Raw genomic sequence first — 21,123 nt, 5'->3', positions numbered from 1 at the left:
CATGTAACTTACAAGGCAAAAGTATAAAATCAATAAAGGTGCGTTTATGTATGGAAATGTTACAGCCAAAAAGGTGGGAATGATTGCACTGACCAGCCATCATTTGTGAGAATTTGCTGGAAAAACTTGTCAACAGTTTCCTAATAATTGCTTGTAAAAATGTGAGACTCATTTAGTATCATAGTTTATACAGTTGAAAGAAAAACACTTGTCCATCAAGTTCAACCATGGAAGGGATTGGATGAGGAAGGGATTTAGGGGAAACAATTCTATAAAACATTACCATCAATGTTATTTAGGTGTATTTAGTACATTTTCATTCTTTATTGGTGGTCGGTTGGGGTTAGATGTAATGATGACTGCACAAGAGCTCCCCATGACCCTTCATAATAATCCTACTATAAATAAGATATTTACATTGGTCACTTTTGGTTGTCATTTGTACAGCCAGCAGATGTAAAACCAAAAGTGCTCTTCTCTCATTTATAAACAGTTATGTGCTTTACAATTCAGCTTTGGCTTGGATCTCTGCCACTTTTATCCTGCCAAGATCCGCATATAAAAGCTAAACGATGGGGCTTAGGAATACAAGGACATGGCGCTGAGATAACCGTCAAAAATTCAGACTTCAAAATCACTTGTAAAAACTTGCCCATGCCGCCTGGTGAGTGGAACACAAAAGACAGATGGCAGCAGGATTTAGCTACTTTTTATAGTTCATACTCATTACACAATGGGACTTTTTAGTATGATTTCAGGTAGTGCCAGCCACGTAGACAGCAAACTACCAAACTGTCTGAATTTACAGCCAGGAAACTAATTCACTATGTCATGGTGAGAGCTTTTTCTGCTCTCTGAGGCAAAAAGTCAAATTTTGCATTTAACATGCTTCCCATCATTCATTTCAATAGTATGCATCACTCTAACCTTTGCTCCATCTATACGTATACAAGGAAATACACTTACTGTTCATATATATCATAGTATAATGTATAATGGGGTGAGACACAGCATAAATCTTGTGCGAGTATAAGTCTCTGACCCAACAGAGCTGCATCACTGTTCCTAGCAGTATGAAGTATGACAGGGTCCTGTTCTGAGGAGGGGGCTGCTGGGGACTTTTAAGGAGGCACAGATATTTAGGGCAGTAGCACGAGTTATGGGAAAATAAAAAGACGCGAGACCTCAATTAGCAGAACTTATTCTGATTTATTATACTCTTTCGCCTTGAGGCCAAAGGTTCAACTCGTCTTACCTCAGACGAGCAGAAGGCTTACAGACTGCTCGTAATGAACAAGACAACCTTTCTTACAAGCGTTTTAGTAAATTTGTGACACATTATACAATACCAACACTAGATGGATCAACACGGTTTAGCAACAGGAAAGGAATTTATTCATTACATTGGAGGTGGTAAAACTTCTTACATGAAATGAGTAATGTGTGCACAGCAGGAGACACTACTGTCAGTGAATATCACGTGACCCAAACATGCAGTAAAATGGGTAAGAAACAAAATTCGTATTAAATGGGATCTTCAACACCTTTCAATAGGGGAGGGCGTTATCATAACTCCGGTGGGTGTGATGTGAGAGTTTTAGGCGACTTTTTAAGGTAAATATCACAGCCCACCTCAGAAGTCTGATGATGGACATTCCTTGTGATCGTGGAATAAAGTGTGGCAACATTGCAGCTTAAATGTCACAAAACACCAGATTTATTATTATTTCTTTTTTACACAAAAGTCGCAAGAATGCTCTGTTCATATGTCCCTGTGCTGGAAGACTGGAAAAGTCACAGTTCTCAGGCAAGCATTTAGAGTAAGTTGCTGAGCAAAAGTTCCCAAATTTCGCTCTCCAATGAATGAACATTTTAGTTGCAAAAACATGCACATCACACCCACCACAGTTGTCATAAAATCCCCCCAATGGGAGCTGAGCCTGCAGCCCCACTGAACAGCTGGCTGATGGCCTCTGTTCCTATGGTGTACCGGTACTAACTCGAATTCTACAAAGATTTATGATTTTGTGGCCTGGAACAGGGTCAGTGAACAGCACACCACTTACACTAAATTTTTAGCTTTCTTAGATGTTATCATACAAGTTTTACGCTCCCCTTTTTGGCATTTACGGTCACGTCCATCAAACACTCATTTATTAGATCAACAGTACTACTGTTGTAAAACCGTCAATGTACCCAATAGAGGTTATGTGTCAAGTAATAATACAGTAGTTTTACCCATAACAATCCCCCTGCATCTCAGTCACCTCTTCTCTCATTCCTTAAATGCCACCCTCTACACTCCCTAAACTACTGCTTGTTCCTCACATACTCCACCCTAACCTGCAGAGCTTTTTTACTCTTTTAGACATCACCCTACTTGTAACCTGCGTCTAATAGCTTCCCCATACCATCTTCCCCAAAGCCTCTTATCTTTTCTGGAATTACCTTCCTCACTTTATGCACTTCTATATAACTCTTGGGGTTAATGTCCATATGGTTTATTTTATGGGCTGAAAAACACTGAGAAAATGGTAAATACCGGTTGTTGTTTTTTTTTGGTGTATTCCTTTTCGGGCAGCAGAAACACCAGCAAAATAAACGCCAAATAGCAAACAAGAGTAGCTGGAAAGGGACTTCATTTAGCAGCAAAGGGGGAAAGGTATAAATGTGAACAAATGTATTATTTAACATAATAATATTGATAAGTACGTCTGCCCCAATATTTTTCCATGCACAACATCAATGGATATAAACAAATTGTTCAATGATCTATTTTCTGCCCCAGCATCTGACATGTTGGACAATTGCAGATTAGTATGTTGGGGAGTCGGTGGGATTTTTGTAGATGAAAATTCTCATAGTCTGTAAGCTCTTGTGAGCAGGGCCGTTCACACCTATTGCTCCATATGACTATTTGTACTATGTAATTCTCTGTACAGGCAGTGCCCAGGTTACATACAAGATAACGTCTGTATATTTTATAATTGTAACCCCCAGCCAAATTTATTTTGGTCTCTGTGACAATTGGATTTTAAAAATGTTGGGTTGTCATTAGAACCAGGATTAACAATAAAGCTTCATTGTAGGCACCTTAATTAGCTGTTTATTTTAGCCTAAAGCTAAAGAACAGTAAAATACCAACATCCAGAGGCCGTTTGTATCTAGGGGTCGTCTGTAAGTCGGGTGTTCTTAAGTAGGGGAACGCCTGTATTATTATATTTGTATATGTCCCCTATGATTTGTAAAGCGCTATGGAATTTTATGGCGCTATATAAATAGATGATAAGTTTATTATTATTCACCATGTTACAGCATCATACCAACCCATCTGTAATGTGACAGTTACTTCACCGTGGGAAAAGCACTTTCAACCTTAAACAAAAATTTACAAAAGCACAAAACTAACTGCATAATATGTGAAATATTCTGGTGGAACATTTCAGCCTTGATTTATTTACACCATTCTGGCCAGTTGCTATAGATTCAGAAATGTGCAATATGTGTTTTAGCTCATGCTGGTCATGTAAAGAATTCATATGCAGCCCATACAGATTTCCCAGAGGCTTAAAGACTGCACTTTCCCACGACAATTAGGCCACCTTTCTGCAAAAATAGAGCTCAGTGGCGGTATTACCAGCAAACCAGGTTTTTCCCTCTGTATCACTGTCAATGCTGTACACGTGGGAACTGCCCGAGGTGAAACAAATTAGCTGAGCAATGGCCAAAAATATGACAATGGAAACAAAGCTGCATGTATAAAAGTGACTGGGGCAGAAACACGCACATGTACTACATCTAAACTGCTCAACATTCATGATTGGGGGGGTTAATTATTATTTGCAGTTGCATGATCTATTTTTCTAGTCACTGAGTGGCATTACTAGAACTAGTAGTTTGCTTGGTTTATGATCTAGAGGTGTGGCACTGCATGCAACCTAATGCCCTGATATTATCTGGTATCAAAAATGTATACTTGATATTCTTGGGAAATAGTCAAAAGTGCAGTTTGCTCTTACAGATTACATCATGACAAGTATTGGGAATAAGAAGTTACCTGTGTTGTCCTAGCTACCACAAAGCAGGTGCAGGGAGTGTTTTCATACTGAGCAACCTTAGTATTAGAATAAGATACCAGGTCTAGTAAATCTATAGTAATACATTTCTGGGAGAGGAAAGCAGGTATCAAACAGAAGTTAAATAGTTAAATAGTCTTTCTGCATACAGTCCCTGGGTTATATACAAGATCAGTTCTTTAGGTTTGTTCTCACGTTGAATTTGTATGCAAGGAAGAACAGTTATAAGTTATAGTTGTAACTACAGACACATTGACAAAGTGACAAATTTTGCGCTGTCATGGATTATCAGTAAAACTTCATTATAGACACCTTACAGCTGATCAATGCACCCGCCGGCTAGAGTAAATCCTCCAGAGAGACTTCACCAGAGGTCACAGTGGGCAGAGCCCATAACTAGGGGTTGTCTGTAAGTGGAGTGTCCTAAAGTCGGGGAAGGCCTGTACTGATATGCCCACTGCCAGAGACACGGGAACCAGGTTTTCATTCATGAATTGACTGCCCGGCCACAGAGCTCAGAGCAGGTCCTATTCTTGGCCGTGTTTGCATTTGGGGCAGTCTGTTCTCCTGTCATCAGTGTGTGACCTAACACACAGGCTAGAAACTACAGACCACAGGCGCTTGGCTTGCAGCCCAAGAGCACAACGTGTGTGTGCATGTAGCCTTACATGGAAGATTGGACTGTATTTTATTGTGACAGTTTACCTCTAAATCTTCTTAATATACCAATAAGCATATCCTTTCCCATAAATATAAATAAAAAAACGAATACAATAAGCAATAAAAAGCATAATTTAATGATATACATAATAAAATGGATTTGTTTTAGTGAAGATATAAACAACTAATATATAAACTTAAAACAACTATGCCACTACTGAAAATAATGATGTGTTTACTGCCCTGAGGTCATGGTGCGTGTCCATTAATACCAGCTAATTTACAGCAATAACAGTACACAAAAAAAAAAAAAAAAACACAGAACAATATGCAAAACCGGTCGGTCAGTCCTGCTGCTCGGGGGGATGTCATGACTTTTGGTAATAAGGTTATGTTATCATCACAAACATTAACCACCTGAAGGCATCTAAGATCCATCATGCAGCTTTCTGGTGAATTTCAGGCTGGATCAGTCAAAAAAAACGAGAAAATCGTAACACTGCTCTAAATGCCTTTTAAACAATGGTTTCGGCAATAGTTCTGTCTTAATTTTCTTCATATTAAAAGGTTCCTTTAATTATAAGCAGGTCACCAAGTCACCGCAAGAAATCAGCTGTATTCTCTGAGGGAAACTGAGAAATACACCACAGGGTAAGCATCAAACATTGCCTCTTCACATTATTAGGGTGACCATGTCATGTGGGACAAGGGTGTAATACTATAGCAGATGAAATAATCCTGTCTGTTGGTGCAAACATAGACTGAAGCACTGAGAATCCCATCACGAAAAAGACACCAGAATCATGGTTCTAGGTGTTATAGTGCCCAAGATAGAGGAGTCTGAAGTGATGCTTCACCCCCATCCTCTACAAGGGACTCATTTTAGGCAGAAGGGGACTCTTTTCAGTACATGACTTTGGAGACATTTTTCTTTCATAGATAAACAGGGTGAGATTTCACATAAAAGAAGGAATTCTACATTTCTAGTTTAGTGATTTAAAAACTGGTGACATTGTCCCTTCAGGCATCTCCTAAAATTCAGAAAGCCATGACCCTTTTGTGATAAGCCCTAAGCTTGTTGGACAAGTCAGAGAAGTGGGTTTAAAGCAAAGAATAAATGTGGTGTCTAGGCCTGTTTTAACCCCTTAACGCATTATGACATACAGGTACGTCATAATGCAGTTAAGGATGTGGCTTCTTCATACATAGTGGGAATTGGCTGCAGTACAAGCACCGATCTAAGGTGTTAACCATTTGCCTGTATGGGCGCTGCCATCTTGGATCGGGTCACCGCCCCCCCCCCCCTGTGACATCGGGGAGAGACGATACGTTCTCATCGCAGCTAGGAGTCTGTATGAGACACAAGGACCTGTCATTTGGCAGAATCTATAAAGAAAGTCCCCAGGTTATGTACAATTGGATTGGATTTTGACTTTCACAATTTTGGGATTATCAATAAAGCTTCATTACAGACACCTTACAGCTGATCATTGCAGCCTGGGACTAAAGTAATGCATCCAGAGAGCTTCACCAGAGGTCACAGTGGACAGAGAGTAGTAAAAAATAAATATAAAAAATTCTAATCACCCACCTTTCCCTAAAACCGATATAAAAATAAACAATCATAAACATGTTAGGTATCTCAAAGTCCCAAAGGTCCCAAGGTTTTCCTTTTTTTTAAAAATCTTTTAAATTAAAATAAAATCTTGATAGATTTAGTATACCCGTGATCATACTGACCCAAGGAATAAATTAGAGATGTCATTCGGAACATACATTGAAAAACGTGTGCCCACAATAAATTGGCGCAAATGGGGCTTTTCTACAATTTCATCACATTTGAAATTTTTTCCAGCTTCCCAGTAATCGGCATGGAATATTAAGTGAGCTAACACAGCCAGGAGCCTTCTTGGGAATGATGCAACAAGTTATTCACATCTGGATTTGGCCATTCTTCCTTGCAGATCCTCTCAGGTTGAATTGTGGATGTTGGTGGACAGCCATCTCTCTCCCGAGATGCTTAGTTGGGTTAAGATCAGGGCTCTCGCTGAGTCAGTAAAGAATGGTCACAGATATGTTCTGAAGCCACTGCTTTGTTATTCTATCTGTGTGCTTATGGTCATTGTCTTTACATCCAGGAGACCTTGTTCTTGGCCACATTCATCTTTCATTCAATTGCAATCAGTTGTACGGTCCCTGCAGCTGAATAACAACCCCATAGCATGATGCTGCCACCACCATATTTCACGGTTGGGATTGTATGTAGTAGGTGATGAGCAGTGCCTGGTCTCCAGACATGCCGCTTAGAATTAACACTAAAAAGTTCAATCTTCGTTTCATTAGACCAAAGAATCTTATTTCTCATAGTCTGGGAGTCATTCATGTGTTTTTTGCACACTATAGGCAGGCTTTCATTTGTCTTGCTTTGAGGAGAGGCTCCTCTTCTTACTGCAACTCTGGAGCTCAGGCACAGTTCTTCTTTATCTCTCCCCCACAATTGCTTAGTGGACGGCCAGGTTGAGGAAGAGTTCCTTAGACCTAATTATTCTTTTGTACTCTGACATGCACTGTGAGATGTGAGGTCTTATGTAGACAGGTGTGTGCTTTTCCTAATCAAGTCCAATAAGTCTAATTAAACACAGCTAGACACCAATGAATGAGTAGAACCTTCTCAAGGAGGTTCAGAAGGAAATGGCACAGCTCCTTGGGCAGTTCCTTAGACCTAATGATTCTTTTGTACTCTGACATGCACTGTGAGATCTAATGTAGACAGGTGTGCTTTTCCTAATCAAGTCCAATAAGTTTAACTAAACACAGCTAGACACCAATGAAGGAGTAGAACCTTCTCAAGGAGGATTAGATGGAAATAGACAGCATGTTAATTAAATGCGTCACAGCAAAGGGTCTGAATACTTAGGACCATGTGATATTTCAGTTTTTCTTGTTTAATAAATTAGCAAAAATATCTACATTACTGTTTTTTTTCTGTCAAGATGGGGTGCAGAGTGTACATTAATGAGCAAAAAAAAAAAAAACAATAATGACGTGGTCCCATTTGAAGCCTAAATGCCCTAGAACTATTTTCACCCACAACTTTAAAAAGACATTTTTAAAGGGGTTGTGTGAGAGTTCGAAGTCGGGCTGGGGCGAGCTTTAAAAAAAAAAAAAAAAAAAGTGTACTCACCTGCTCTTTCGCTCCTGTTGTCCCGCACCACAGCCTGACTGATTTGTGCCCCTGTCTGGCCAGTCGAGGTGGTCGGTTACGCCCACCCATCCCTATTCCCAGCACTGTATCAGGAGTTGGGATATGGGGAGCACTACTACCGTGCCCCTGTAAACAAACAGGGGTACGGATCAGACAGACCACGGCGCGGAACATTAGGAGCGATGGAAGAGGTGAGTACACATTTATTTTTTTTTAAAAAGCCTACACCAGCCCGAATACTAATTCTTGAGAACTCTCGGACAACCCCTTTAAATTTTTCCTCATCAAAGCTGTATATAAAGGCTTGATTTTTTTCCAGGTGGATCATTAACAAACTGTTACTAACTTTTTTGTGTGTGTTCGTGAAAGGGACTGAGGAGAAAATATAATTTTGATGCTATTTTTATATTTAAATTTACGGTGTCACAATTTGGTATAAACAACAAGACAACTTTACTCTCAGCACAATTTACATTTTTTGCTTTATAAATAAAAATAAAAATGCAAGAAGTTACTGGAGAATTATCAATGGTACAAAAGTGGTTACTAATAACAAAATAGAAAACAGATCCAGAAATGTGTAGCTTGTGCTAATTTTGGTGTAGTTACTATATACAAGACAAGCATAAAACCCGACTATAAGCTGTCCAGTGGATTGCTGTCTATTTGAACCTAGTTTTGGATTTAAAGAAAATCTACCATTTGTTTTTATGCATTGCAAACCTTGAGAATGCTGTAGCTGCACTGATGCAGAAACATATCTTGTTTTATCCCTGAACCAAGAGGTTTTGCTCAAAAAACCATTATAAAATTCAGGACCTTGGGAAAGCTGGGTGCCTACATAAACACATAGGAGATTCCTGAACTGTGCAGACATAACTAATCAACCTTAGCTAGATCACTCATCAGCTGGGATATGGTGCAGCGATTGATTACTTCTGCCTGTCAGGCGCAACACAGTGATGAGGTATTCTCCGCTTATGCTGGGCAGGCAAAGGCTGGGGCAGAGCATAATTAGGGTGAGGAGAAGCGCTGAGCCAGCCACAGGAGCGACAGTGCCTCATTATCATAATTTTATAATAGTTTTTTCAGCAAAACCCCTCAATTCAATTTCTGCATCAGTGCAGCTACAGCATTCTCAAGGTATGTTTGGTTCATAATGCATTTCTTCCTTTAAGAAAAACAGGAATGGATCTCAAGTTAAAATTAGCCGCTTTAATAGTTCTTCCATTTTTGGATCCAGCCCTGGTTACAAAAAATGGGCAAGAAATTGGATTCAAAAAGAGAAAACACAAGCAGGTGACACAAGGGGGGAAAATGAACCAGGTACGGGTCAGACCCGGAACAAAATGGTGGTATCAAAAGGGGCACCAAGTGTTTTTGAAATGGAATAATCTAATTTGGCTAAGATCATACCACAATTTTCCAATACAAAAATAGTTAACCAATTTTCATGAAATCTCTTTCCTACCTCTTTTCTGTACTCCTTTGATTTGGATGAAGCAGAGGTGCGCATGTGCAAAGCTTGACTGACATCATTATTATTTTTAGGCAGCGGATTGAATGACATTAGAATTTCCTGGGAATGAGGCGAGGTGCATGCATCTGTCCTGTTATCACCATCCACCGAGGTCTGGAGCTGCAGCTCACCTGAAGCTGGGAATAAATATATGAATATTAGAAGTATTTGCTTTGTCTTCATCGGGTGTTTCTGATGAAGGAATACAATGGCACTGAAAGTGGAATAATGAAGATGTAATAATGTATGTTTGTTTATTACATAAGAGAGGATGTAGAATTCTATTACCAAAAAGTCACAGAAGGGAGATATTTTGGGGGGTTTATTTACACATATCTATTTGTGGGTCAGGAATTGGAATGATTATCCTTGTCTGTCATAAATCTTTTTATGAGTTTCCCTGTCTCCGGAGGACCCAACGTGCACATTGGTAATGCTTCATTCTCCTATAGGAGGGAATTGAAGGCTTGCTTCCAGGATGCTCTGCAGCATACAACTGCGGGATTACAGGGTATCTTATCAGTGGGATGTCTTTTGGTCACCATTGTCAGCAAACAGCTCCATATACATATATATGTAAGTATGTATTTATATTATGTATAAATATATAATATAGGATGAGAAATAAATACTGTACCTTCTTTAGTGAGGTGCATCAAATAGCTTTTAAGGTCGGTAATATTATTGCAACTGAAAAAATCATAATACTGAAAAACTGTGATAGTTTCTGCAGATACATTGGATGACAACATATTCTCTGTTTTGTCAAGAATGTGAGCGACCAGCGTTCTGTAAACTAACGGAAACAAAGACTACAATTAGTGAGAAATACATAGAGCACATTTTATAGTAACATGGACTTATAGCTACAAACATTAACAGAAAACCTGGTCAAGAATATCATCCTTCCATAAGAGCATCAGGTTATAGGGATGGAGTAACCCCATATATTTGGTTTGATGGGAGAAGTCTTTCTTTTTCTAGAAGGGTCTTGATATAAAGCCATTCCTATAAACATTAATGGAAATGTACATGCATAGTGTCTGAGTGAAGGCGATGCTTGTCAGAAGGAAGTTCCGAAGATGAAGCTTATGTTTCAATATATAATAATTGTTGGCATCCCCTGCTGAAGTGATGACTTTGGCAACATTCCCACCATGTTTTTCTCCTCTGTTATAAGGATACATCAGGTGGATTCCTGATGTACCCTGAATACAGAGGGAATGGAGGAGCTGAAGGCCATAGATGATGACAGAGTGACATTGTTTTACACCACATAAGCCATCTGAATGACCTTCAGGGACTTTCCTTCTTTTGGGTGTCATGTGGCATCCTGCCAAAAATTGTATTCTCTTGCTATTTTCTTTTTTTCTATTTCTATTTTTTGGATTTTTCCCTCCATCTAAACCATCCCTTCAAGTGTCCTAGTGTTCTACTCCATCCTTATCCCCTTTTCTGTTCGTGTGTTTTCTGTAATTGTGTGTGTCTGTCTTGTCTAGGTTCAGGTTGGCTCTTACTCTCACATGACCTATGAAAAATCTCTCACAATCTACTCATTTTAGGCTACTTTTTCATCTAGATTGACATCTATTGCAGAGGAATAGGTCAACTGATTTCATTATTACTTTATGTTACTGTTTTGAGAATGTATATGTCGCATGTTATCTAGAACGTACCTTCTACTCTCAATAAATGTTTATTGCCTAACTACTGAGGGCAAAGCGCATCCTTTGGGATGTGTCGTCCAGTTTCTCCCCTACCTCCTGAAAGTGAATCAAGTTGCTGCTGCCAATGTTGAGAGTGTTTCCCCCAGTGATATAGCTGTCCTTTAATGAATGGTTATATTAATGGGGACTTCTGTAAGCATACACTCAGCAGAGGCCTGGGGTGGATGCAATATATTGCATCCTTCCCCCATAGGCTTCAATGGCCGCCACTGGGCATATGGATGGAAAGAGACAGTTTGCTACATATACTGGTCAGACAAACGCAAAAAGGATGAACCATCTGCTAGTGCATACACTGAGCATATACACAATGACAACAGATCGGTTGTCACTTGAAGTGGCCAGAATTTACTTTTAAAAACAGGAAATATATATGACCATCAGGGACGTCGCCAGGTAAAAAGATCTGGCTCGTGCCCCGGATCTTTTGGCTGGAGCCCCGGATCAGCATGATATTTGTCCCGCTGCCCGGGCATCCTCCACTCTCTCATCACGATCTGTGAACACAAACTTACAGTATTTGGGGGAGATTGTTAGGGGCAGCAGCCAGATAACACTGTCAGGGAACCAAGATGTAGGGACAATGAGGAACATAAGATGTGGTGATGCCTAATAGAGAAGATAGAGGAGAGGTCACCTGCAGTCACTGGATGTAACAAGTAGGGATTTCTCCTGTGATGTCTCTATCTGTATATACACTGTAAACTTGTTATTGGCACAACCACATGTGAGGGGGTTATGTACAGGGGTGGGCATTACTGAAAGAGCGCTACACATGCATTGAGCCTGTGCCCCGGATCTTTTACCACCCTAGCAACGTCCCTGATGACCACACTGAAAAATATATATAGCCACTGATAGGGAATTTTACTTTTTTATATGATCTACTGTAATTTCAAATATGGTTTTCATAGTTAAGATAAGTTTATTCTACTTTAGCTGAGATTCCATAGACTACAAGACAGATGGTAGAGAAACAATGCATAGATTCACTGAGAAAAAGTTACTTAAAGGGGTTTTCCCATGAACACAAGTTAGGCCTTATCCACAGTGGAGGGCCTAATTTGCTGATCAGTGTTGGTCTCAGTGTTGAGACTCCCACAGATTGCAAGAATGAGAGGTCCAATGGGGTCCCACGTACCTCCGTCAGACCCCTTGACGCTCCGTCAGACTAATGGAGCAGCCTCATGTGAGGCCGTCTGCTCCATTACTATGACGGAGTGATGAGGGGTTCGACGGGTCTCAGTGATGAGATCCCCACTGATCAGCAAGTTAGGCCCTATCTTGTGGATAGGGCTTAAATTGCGTTCGTGGGAAAACCCTTCAAATAATATCTTACCTGTATCAGCAAGTCCCGGGCTTTCAGTATTTACCATTTGGGTAAAGGTTTCATGCAGCTTCTTCAACATTTTGTCCGCACTTATGTGGTAGATGTGAACAGGTGTGGTGCATATTGTCCAGAAGGACAGAAGTGAAGGCATATCATGAAATCCTGAAATAACTAAGAGGCAAAGATACATTATATTTTTACTGTAGAGTATTTGAAAACAGCATTACCAGATTTTAATAGTGATTGCCTAGGTTACCATACTAAGCTAAAAACCTCAAAGCTCCTTGTCTGAAGGGAGCAACACATCCACGTGAGAGAAGTCCAATAGTAGTGGCTTGAATAAAATTCAAATTACAACCTAAAAAGCTTTGTGCAACTTTAAGGACATTCCAGCAAATAATTGATATTGTTTGTGTAATGGAAAGTTATACAATTTTCTAATAAACTTTCTGTTTAAATTCTTCACAGTTTTCTAGATCTCTGCTTGCTGTCAGAATTCATACAGAAAGTATATTGGAAAAGTGTATTACTTTTCATTACACAAACAATATCAATTATTTGCTAGTGTGTACTTAAAGTGGACAAAAAAACTAAAGTTAACTACTAACATACAGTATATCGAATATGTATCAAAGTTATTCAAAACCTACAATTACTATCCCACATCAGTGAAGCTAGCAGCATATGTTCACAATGGTTACTACAAGGATGTTATGGGCGACTTTCTTTTACTGCCTCTGCTCCCTGAAGTGCTGATGGTGGCCATCACCAGAGGTCCTGATTCTTCACTCACCTTCTACGGCTGAGCTCGTGTTGCCCATGTTCTCTTTGCTGATGTCTGATAATCGCTTGATCACTTGACTTTGTCTGCTCAATTTCTTCTTTAAATCTCTCAGTGCAAAAAGGACTTGACTTGAAGTAATAATTTGCTGCAAGTAATATAAAAAAGATTGATAAAAAGTTTTTTGTTTATTTGTATGTAAGTTAATATCCCTTGCCATTTACTTTCTTCACACCTTACCTTAATAAGATCGGAGCAGTACTGCAGATGCCTGACCAGTGAGATGTCCAGACTTTCATTTCCCGTAGTAAGGGGCAGCGGACTACTTGCTACACTAGTGCCAACACCCGTGTCTTCAGTTAATGCCTCACTTAGGTGTCCTCTGGCCTCTGGGTGGTCCGTTCTGTAACTGCAAAACATGGACTTTTACTAAGATGACATCTCAGTACACAAGATTATGGCTGTGCATTCATGATACTATGCATGCTACAAGCCCCTTGTCCAAAACTAATGGATGACATTCCATGCTGCAGGATTCCTACAATAACGCACGTTTACACTATTGCCAGGTTTATAACAGTATATCACTAGATTTGGTGGAAATACATTTGAAACTGTTACTTCAATATTTGCCCATTTTCTCAAACCTATTTTGTTAGATCAAAGACCATGGACAAGAATAGCATGGCTTTGTGTACAACAAAAAAATACAGTGAGGAGGAGAGGCTGAGGCGCCGAGAAGTCAGGTTTACAGTGCAAATAGTGTCACGGAAAGAACCATGTAAATATTAAGATGTAATGGGGTCATCATCAAATCCTATACATTCATCTATCGTTCAGCACTACACTAAAGATAATAGTGTCAAGCTTGTGGCCACTAGATAATGTAATAGATCAAATGCTGTAAAATTCTGATCTAAATGGTTTAGGGAAAAAGGAAATGTTGGGATTTTTTGGTGTATTTCGCTATGAAATGGCATCTACCACAAATATACAGTACGACTGCAGACACTGCAGGTTACATGTCTAAAGGGCATTCATCTTTAGGAAGCAACCTATTTAACCCCTTAATGACTTGGCGCTTTTTTGTTTTTGTATTTCCATTTTTCCAACTTCAAAAATCTATACATTTTTTCCCATGTATAGAGCTGTATGGGGGCGGTAAAAAAACAAAATGTGGTAAAATTGGAGGAAAAAAACGCATTTGCGCCATTTTCTTGTGGGCTTTGCTTTTACGCCTTTCACTTTTTATTCCAAATACAAAATTTACATAGTGTTTAAAAAAATTAAAACCTTTTGTACAAAGAAAGACGTCTTCTGATGCTTATAATGTTTTCATACTTTGCTCTATGGGGCTGTGTAACGTGTCACATTTTACTGCCTGGAATAACCTTTTTATATATATATATATGATAGGTATTGCCACATCGCAAAAGTCTCTAACATGTTTATGATTTTTCCTGTTTATTTATTTTTGTATCAGTTCTAGTAAAAGGTGGATCATATCTTTATGATTCAACAAATGGTTTTAATGAATGCTGCATAGTAATAAAAAAATCTGCTCAGCATTGCATACATTGTAATTTTCATATAAAAGTGTATACAGCTATTATATTAGTATGTGCTTTCAGATAAACAGTACCTCATCTAGGTAGATAAATGAGGTAATACATTTACAGAACAATGGCCTAGCTGCTAGTTAAGAAGTCATAAGCCGCATCCACAGACAACACAAGATACAAGAGTAATGTGAGGTCTTGGGAAAGAGAGTGAAAAGAGACCGAGGTATGGAAGAGGGAGGGCGGTGGTAATTTTTTATATCTTGTACTTTTAAACTTTTTTTAATTTTATTTTTAACATTTTTCAGACCCCCTTGGGTACATTAACCCTAGGTTGTCTGATCAATCCTACCATATACTATGCACATTGTAACAGATCTCCTTAAATAACAAGTCTCCAGGTCTTACAAAGACCCCGATGCTATCATGGTGATGGAACGTCGCTCCCTGATGACACCGGGCTCTGCTGAGCGGATACAAGGCTCAGCAGGAGGGAGCAGAATGGAAACATGCAGCTTGCTATTTCTTTCTATGCTGTGTTTCCCACATGTACTGGTCAGACAGAGGCAAAAAAGATGCCCCTGCCTGTCCGTATATGTCTATGGATACACTCAACCTATTAGTCAGAAGCTTTCTTGGTGTGAAACAAGACAGTGTTGTCCAGTTCCTCTTATTCGTCCTGTAGGGTGTAACCCTACCCATCTGACAATGAATGAAGCAATTAATCACCAAGTATCAGCATATAGAAATAAATAAACTGCTGGTGACATCGGTGAAAGGATGTAAAATGATTGCCTAATACAAGATGGGGCTTATTTACTAAGGGTCCCGCGGCCGCAATTTCGTTAGGTTTCCCGACTTTTCGGGAATGGTGTCGCACGCGATCGGATTCTGGCGCATCAGCGCCGGCTTTCATGCGACAGAAATTGGGGGCGGGCTGTCAGACGATCCGCCGGATTCAGACAAACCGTGGGATTTAACATTTAAATTGTGTCGCAAGCCAAAGCACTTACATACACCGGGAAGAAGAAAGTGAAATACGGCGGACCTGATCTGGGAAGCGACACATACAGGATATCGGGCACACGCTGGTAGTGAATCGCGGCAGTTGTGCATTCTCGTCAGGGAACACGCCTCGGGGATCGCACAGGGACTGGTAAGTAAATCTGCCCGACTATATTTAATACATAGTATGTATTAGAAATATTGACACAGATTTCTTTATTCTCTATAGGCAACAAATAAAAAAATGATTTATTGACAAAACTACCCCAAGCTCCGTAGGTCCACATTTTCCCTGGGAAAATAGCAAAAACGTGATATCATGAATTGTACAGTAATGACTCAAGCCCAGCGTTCATGGAGAATCCAATCAATCAGACTGTTTGTATTGTCATCAAGTGTACATTAAGGGTTGAGTTATATGTAAGGGGGTAAACAATGGTCTGTGAAGTATCTCTAAGTTATATATACATTTAGTAATATGTGAATAGAACAATGTGAATGTAAGGCCGTGAGAAAATTACACACCAGGCTTTCCCTCCAATACTGATACAATGTATGGTAGTAGAAAAAGAGGTCTGGTCTAAGGGAAATCCCTGCAGATCTGAATAATAGTGAAGGGTTATCCAGTGTTACATAACAGCACACTGTGCATCGTATGATCTAATGTAAAGCTCTCTTATGCTGCGCTCATTAAAGAGGTTCTTTACTGCAGGGACAGATTTATACAGAAACCGGAGACAGAATGGGAAAAACTTGACCAAGGCCATAGAGCTTCCTAACCACCTTGCTGCCATAGTGTATTGAGGATTTTCAGTAAACTCCTAATGTAAACTTTTCAGAAGCAAAAATATTTACATATTGGGGGAGGTCGGCCGCTGCCGATAGTGGGTGGGACTGGGGCCGGTCAAAAAATAAAAAACTCCCGCGCAACTCCGCTGATGCAGTCCAGCCGCAATGATACATCAGTGCTCCGCCGGCGTTACACAGACTTTGACGTCGGCAAGCGGCTCACATCATAGTTTGTGAGCCACCGGCATGTACGGCGCTGTCGCTGCTGGCTGGAGTGCATCAGCAGAGCTGCGGGGAGCGTTGGAAAGGCGAGTACCTCCTTTATTATTTTAATGTGCTGGGCAGCGGCTGCTGGCTGTATACAGGGGTGGGCATGCTGTCTGGCTGTATACAGGGGTGGGCAGGCTGTCTGGCTGTATACTCGGGGGGCAGGTTGGCTGGCTGTATACTCGGGGGGGAGAGGACGGCAGGCTGGCTGTATACTCGGGGGGGGGGGGGGGCGGCTGGCTGGCTGTATACTCCAGGGGGGGCAGGCTGGCTGACTGTATACTCCAGGGGGGCAGGCTGGCTGGTTGTATACTCAGGGGGGGGGGGGGGAGGCTGGCTGGTTGTATTCTCGGGGGGGGGGGGGGGGCTGGCTGGCAGTGTGGGGGTGGCAGTGTTATAGTATACTGAGGAGGGGCAGGCTGGCTGGCTGTATACTAAGGGGGGGCAGGCTGGCTGGCTGTATACTGTGGAGGGGGGCAGGCTGGCTGGCTGTATACTGTGGGGGGGCAGGCTGTATACTGGGGGGGGCAGGCTGGCTGGCTGTATACAAAGGGGGCTGGCTGGCTGTATATTGGGGAGGGGCTGGCTATATACAATGGAGGGCTGGCTGGTTATATACTGGCGGGGCTAGCTATATACTGGTGGGGCTGGCTATATACTGGGGGGGGCTGGCTATATACTGGGGGGGGCTGGCTATATACTGAGGAAGCAGATTGGTTATATACTGGGCAGAGGCTGGCTATATACTGGTGAAGGGCTGATTGGCTATATATTGGGGGGTCAGGCTGTTTATATACTGGGGAGGGGCCGTCTGGCTATATACAGGGGGCTGTCTGTGTACTGGTAGGACTGGCTGGCTATATACAGGGGGGGCGGGGAGTGGCTGGCGGTGTTATATGGCATAGTAGTTATATTCCCGTACGTAGGGGGCAGTATTATAGTAGTTATATTTTTGTATATGCAGTATTATATTTGACTTAGGGGCAGTATTATAGTTCCATTCTTGTTTATCGGAGAAGGTATTGTAGTAGTTTTTTTGTATATATAAGTCATTATTAACTTGTGTTCTTTTAGAAAAGAAGCTTTATTCCTGGCAGTATGAGTCTCTTTCTCTGCACTGTACTTGTTGATTTAGACCATCTATAAACAGTTTGTGTGGAGTTTAGTAACTCCACCCACATCACATGGCCATGCCTAGGTGTTATGACCCTGTAGCGTGTATATAATGTGTGTAGAGTTTATATGGTACAGTGTTTATATATGTGTGTTATGCATATGTAGTGTATGTGTGCTTATGTATGTGCAAAGTACATATGGTATATGTGTTTTCTGAAGAATAACATGCGGTATGGGGCCGGCAGCAAGGGTTTAGGTATATGGGGGGCCCCGTTTCTAAGTTCGCACTAAGTTAATACACCTGGATAGGTTTCTACATACCCTAAACTTAACATATGAAAAGTCTGAAAGGAAGTGAGGGATTGGTGGAGGTCGGGTCTCTTATGAATGCCTCTGCCATCCTGATGTTCCAGCGCCCACGGAATCGGTCATATTGGCAATAATGGTGATGGGTCGGTTCCTTTGTGGACCTGGTCAGGATGCCCCAGAGGTGGGTCTCTACCAGAATCCATTAAGGCTTTTTCACTAGCAAGATTGGGGATAACATCAGACTTTAACTAGGGAGATCCACCTCCTAAGGTGAACAGCATGGTAGTTGTGTGGAGGTCAGGGAGACCCATACCTCGTCTCTAGTGTTGCAGAACTAACAACCTATGGGATAACCATAGTTTTTTTCTGACTTCATAAGAAACCAAAGAACAAGCATTGGACTTTAGATATGGAAGAGTCAGGAAGGCAAATAGGCACTTCCTAGATGACATGAAAGAGATGTGGAAGGATATAGGATTTGAGGTAGTTCTACCTCATCCAATAACCAAGGGGAAATGGAGGAATTGCAATAGTGACCGTAAGTTTTGAAGAAGGTGGGGGTGGGGGGGGGGGTGAGGGGGAGTTTGTTAGCTGCATAAGATGGTGCAGTAATGATTGAAGTTTAGTACCTAGATATTTAATCATGCATATCAGGCCATTGGAAGAGGGTCAGGCGCCTGATTGCTTGTATTTCCTCTCGGGAAGCTCCAACTTAGCATAGTTAACTTTGTATTTTTGAGCAGTTTGGCCACTCCTCCTACTTCACAGAATAACCAAGAAAGACTGTCTGGGGTTAATGTTCATTAAACAGATTGCCCACTCAGTAATTTTATAGCACCCAGCTGCAGGTTCCAAATGTGAGGAGACTAAATCTTTTGGATAAGTGTCTACATGGTAAGGATAAATAAGGTAGGGGAGAGGGAACAGAGCTGAAATTTCCTATTTCGGTTGGGAAATGGAAGCGAGATTATACCATTAATTCTCTGCTTTGCACTGGGGTCAGAGTTATGGTAGAAAAATGGCTCTATGAATTGTTCCAGGAAGCCAAACCTGAGGAGAGTCTCCCTCATGTAGGAAAAGCCAACCCGGTCAAATGCCATTTCATTATGTGTGCCCAGTAAAACCAGAGGAATGTTGCTTAAAAGGGCATGATAAACTTGTATCTGTCTGGTGTTCTTTGCCTTTTCTCTCCGGGACAAACCATACCTGTTCCGGGAATAGAAGTTTGACAAGGAGAGGTTTGGTGTGGTGTGAAGTGTAGCATGTACCTATAGGGATTGCAGCTTTTGCTGTAGTCTCTTATAACATCTTATTGGGAAGTAAGTGATCCCTGTGATGTCATACAAGGAGGTGTAGTATGAATAGACATATCATCAGTAGAGGTGACAAGGATGCTATTGGCCGTTTTAATCAAGATCACGGAGGATTCTCCTTTTACTTCTTAACCATGGGTCACATAACCTTATGTCCCTGTGTGGGTAATGCTTAAAGGAGCATCTCTGGTACAATTTGGGCCATTTGTTTTCAAGAGGGCTTGCTTCTTGACCCCATTGCAAAATCTGTAATATGGACATCTGCTTTTGTTGCAGAGCAGCCTTTGGAAGCCCTACAGTTAGTAGAAACAACTACAACACTTTACACCTATCTACATACCGTAAGTATTTCAAATAGAGGTCTTTAAACAGGCGGTCCCCTACTTAAGGACACCCGACTTACAGACTGACCTACGGTGAAGCTCTCTGGATGCATTACTTTAGTCCCAGGCTGCAATAAACAGCTGTAAAGTGTCTGTAATGAAGCTTTATTGATAATCCTTGGTCAGATTATAGCAAAAAATTTTAAACTCCAATTGTCACTGGGGCAAAATATTTTTTTGTCTGGATCTACAATTATAAAATATACAGTTTCGATTTACATACAAATTCAACTTAAGAACAAACCTCCGGACCCCATCTTCTATGTAACCCGGGGACAGCCTGCTAAATACGTTGTTTGTGTTCTTGATTTATAACACAATTTTTGGCCTTTATACAAGTTATGTTTTCCAATATTAAATGGGAGTCTACCAGTTCCTCAATTACAACATCTTTTTTGCTTGTCAGTTATCTGTCATTTTTTCAGAAAATTAAGTTTTTATGTTTAGGCTAATGAACTTCTCCCTGCACCAGGGATGGGTCCATGCCTGCAGGGTCACCAAATTTCTTCTCGCTAAAGTTTTCTTCTGCAAGTGTCATAACTTTTGTAGAGGTAGATCAGGAGTTGTCTGTTGCGGCGCACACACAGGTTCAGATACGATACGTCATATTAAGGATAACATTTATTGATAATCACAGATTATTATTATTTTTTTTTTTAAATCGGTACAAATATACATATATGACTGTAAGAACAAAACTTACAGATAAAGATGAATCTCTTAGAACTGAGGTATACAAGAAGAAAACAAAAAAAGAGGAACACAGAATGTTGGATAAAGTCAAAGAACATTAAAAAAGGCCTTGCGTCTGGGACAGAATCTTTACTTCCCACGCTTCAGTCTCACACCACTTGAGAAAGGAGTCTTTGCTACTCCGAAACGCATTGTGATCCGTGATTATCAATAAGTGTTATCCTTAATATGACGTATCGTATCTGAACCTGTGTGTGCGCCGCAACAGACAACTCCTGATCTACCTCCTGGCAACCATGTCTTGATCCACTGTCTGAAGGCAGCACCCGCACACTCACCAACGTACAACCAAACGCTAATTAGTGTTGTGCCTAACGTAGCACAACCCCAT

The 21,123-nt window shown here is 40.8% G+C and overlaps 1 protein-coding gene across 5 annotated transcripts in view; it reads right to left on the bottom strand.

Annotated features, from left to right (window-relative positions):
- RIPOR2 (RHO family interacting cell polarization regulator 2) overlaps positions 1–21,123 on the bottom strand; it is a 92,195-nt gene that overhangs the window by 7,280 nt on the left and 63,792 nt on the right. For all 5 annotated transcript variants that reach the window (XM_072152422.1, XM_072152426.1, XM_072152424.1 and 2 more), the window contains 5 exons: positions 13,539–13,707; positions 13,311–13,446; positions 12,527–12,688; positions 10,098–10,256; positions 9,413–9,597 (listed from right to left, as the gene is read on the bottom strand). In XM_072152422.1, the coding sequence (XP_072008523.1) occupies positions 9,413–9,597; positions 10,098–10,256; positions 12,527–12,688; positions 13,311–13,446; positions 13,539–13,707 (811 nt within the window). The remainder of the gene's footprint in view (positions 1–9,412; positions 9,598–10,097; positions 10,257–12,526; positions 12,689–13,310; positions 13,447–13,538; positions 13,708–21,123) is intronic.

This window comes from Engystomops pustulosus, chromosome 5, assembly GCF_040894005.1.
Source record: "Engystomops pustulosus chromosome 5, aEngPut4.maternal, whole genome shotgun sequence".
In the NCBI taxonomy this organism is placed as follows: domain Eukaryota; kingdom Metazoa; phylum Chordata; class Amphibia; order Anura; family Leptodactylidae; genus Engystomops; species Engystomops pustulosus.
The sequence above is the reverse complement of the archived record's forward strand: the minus strand, read 5'-3'. Positions and strand labels throughout refer to the sequence as shown.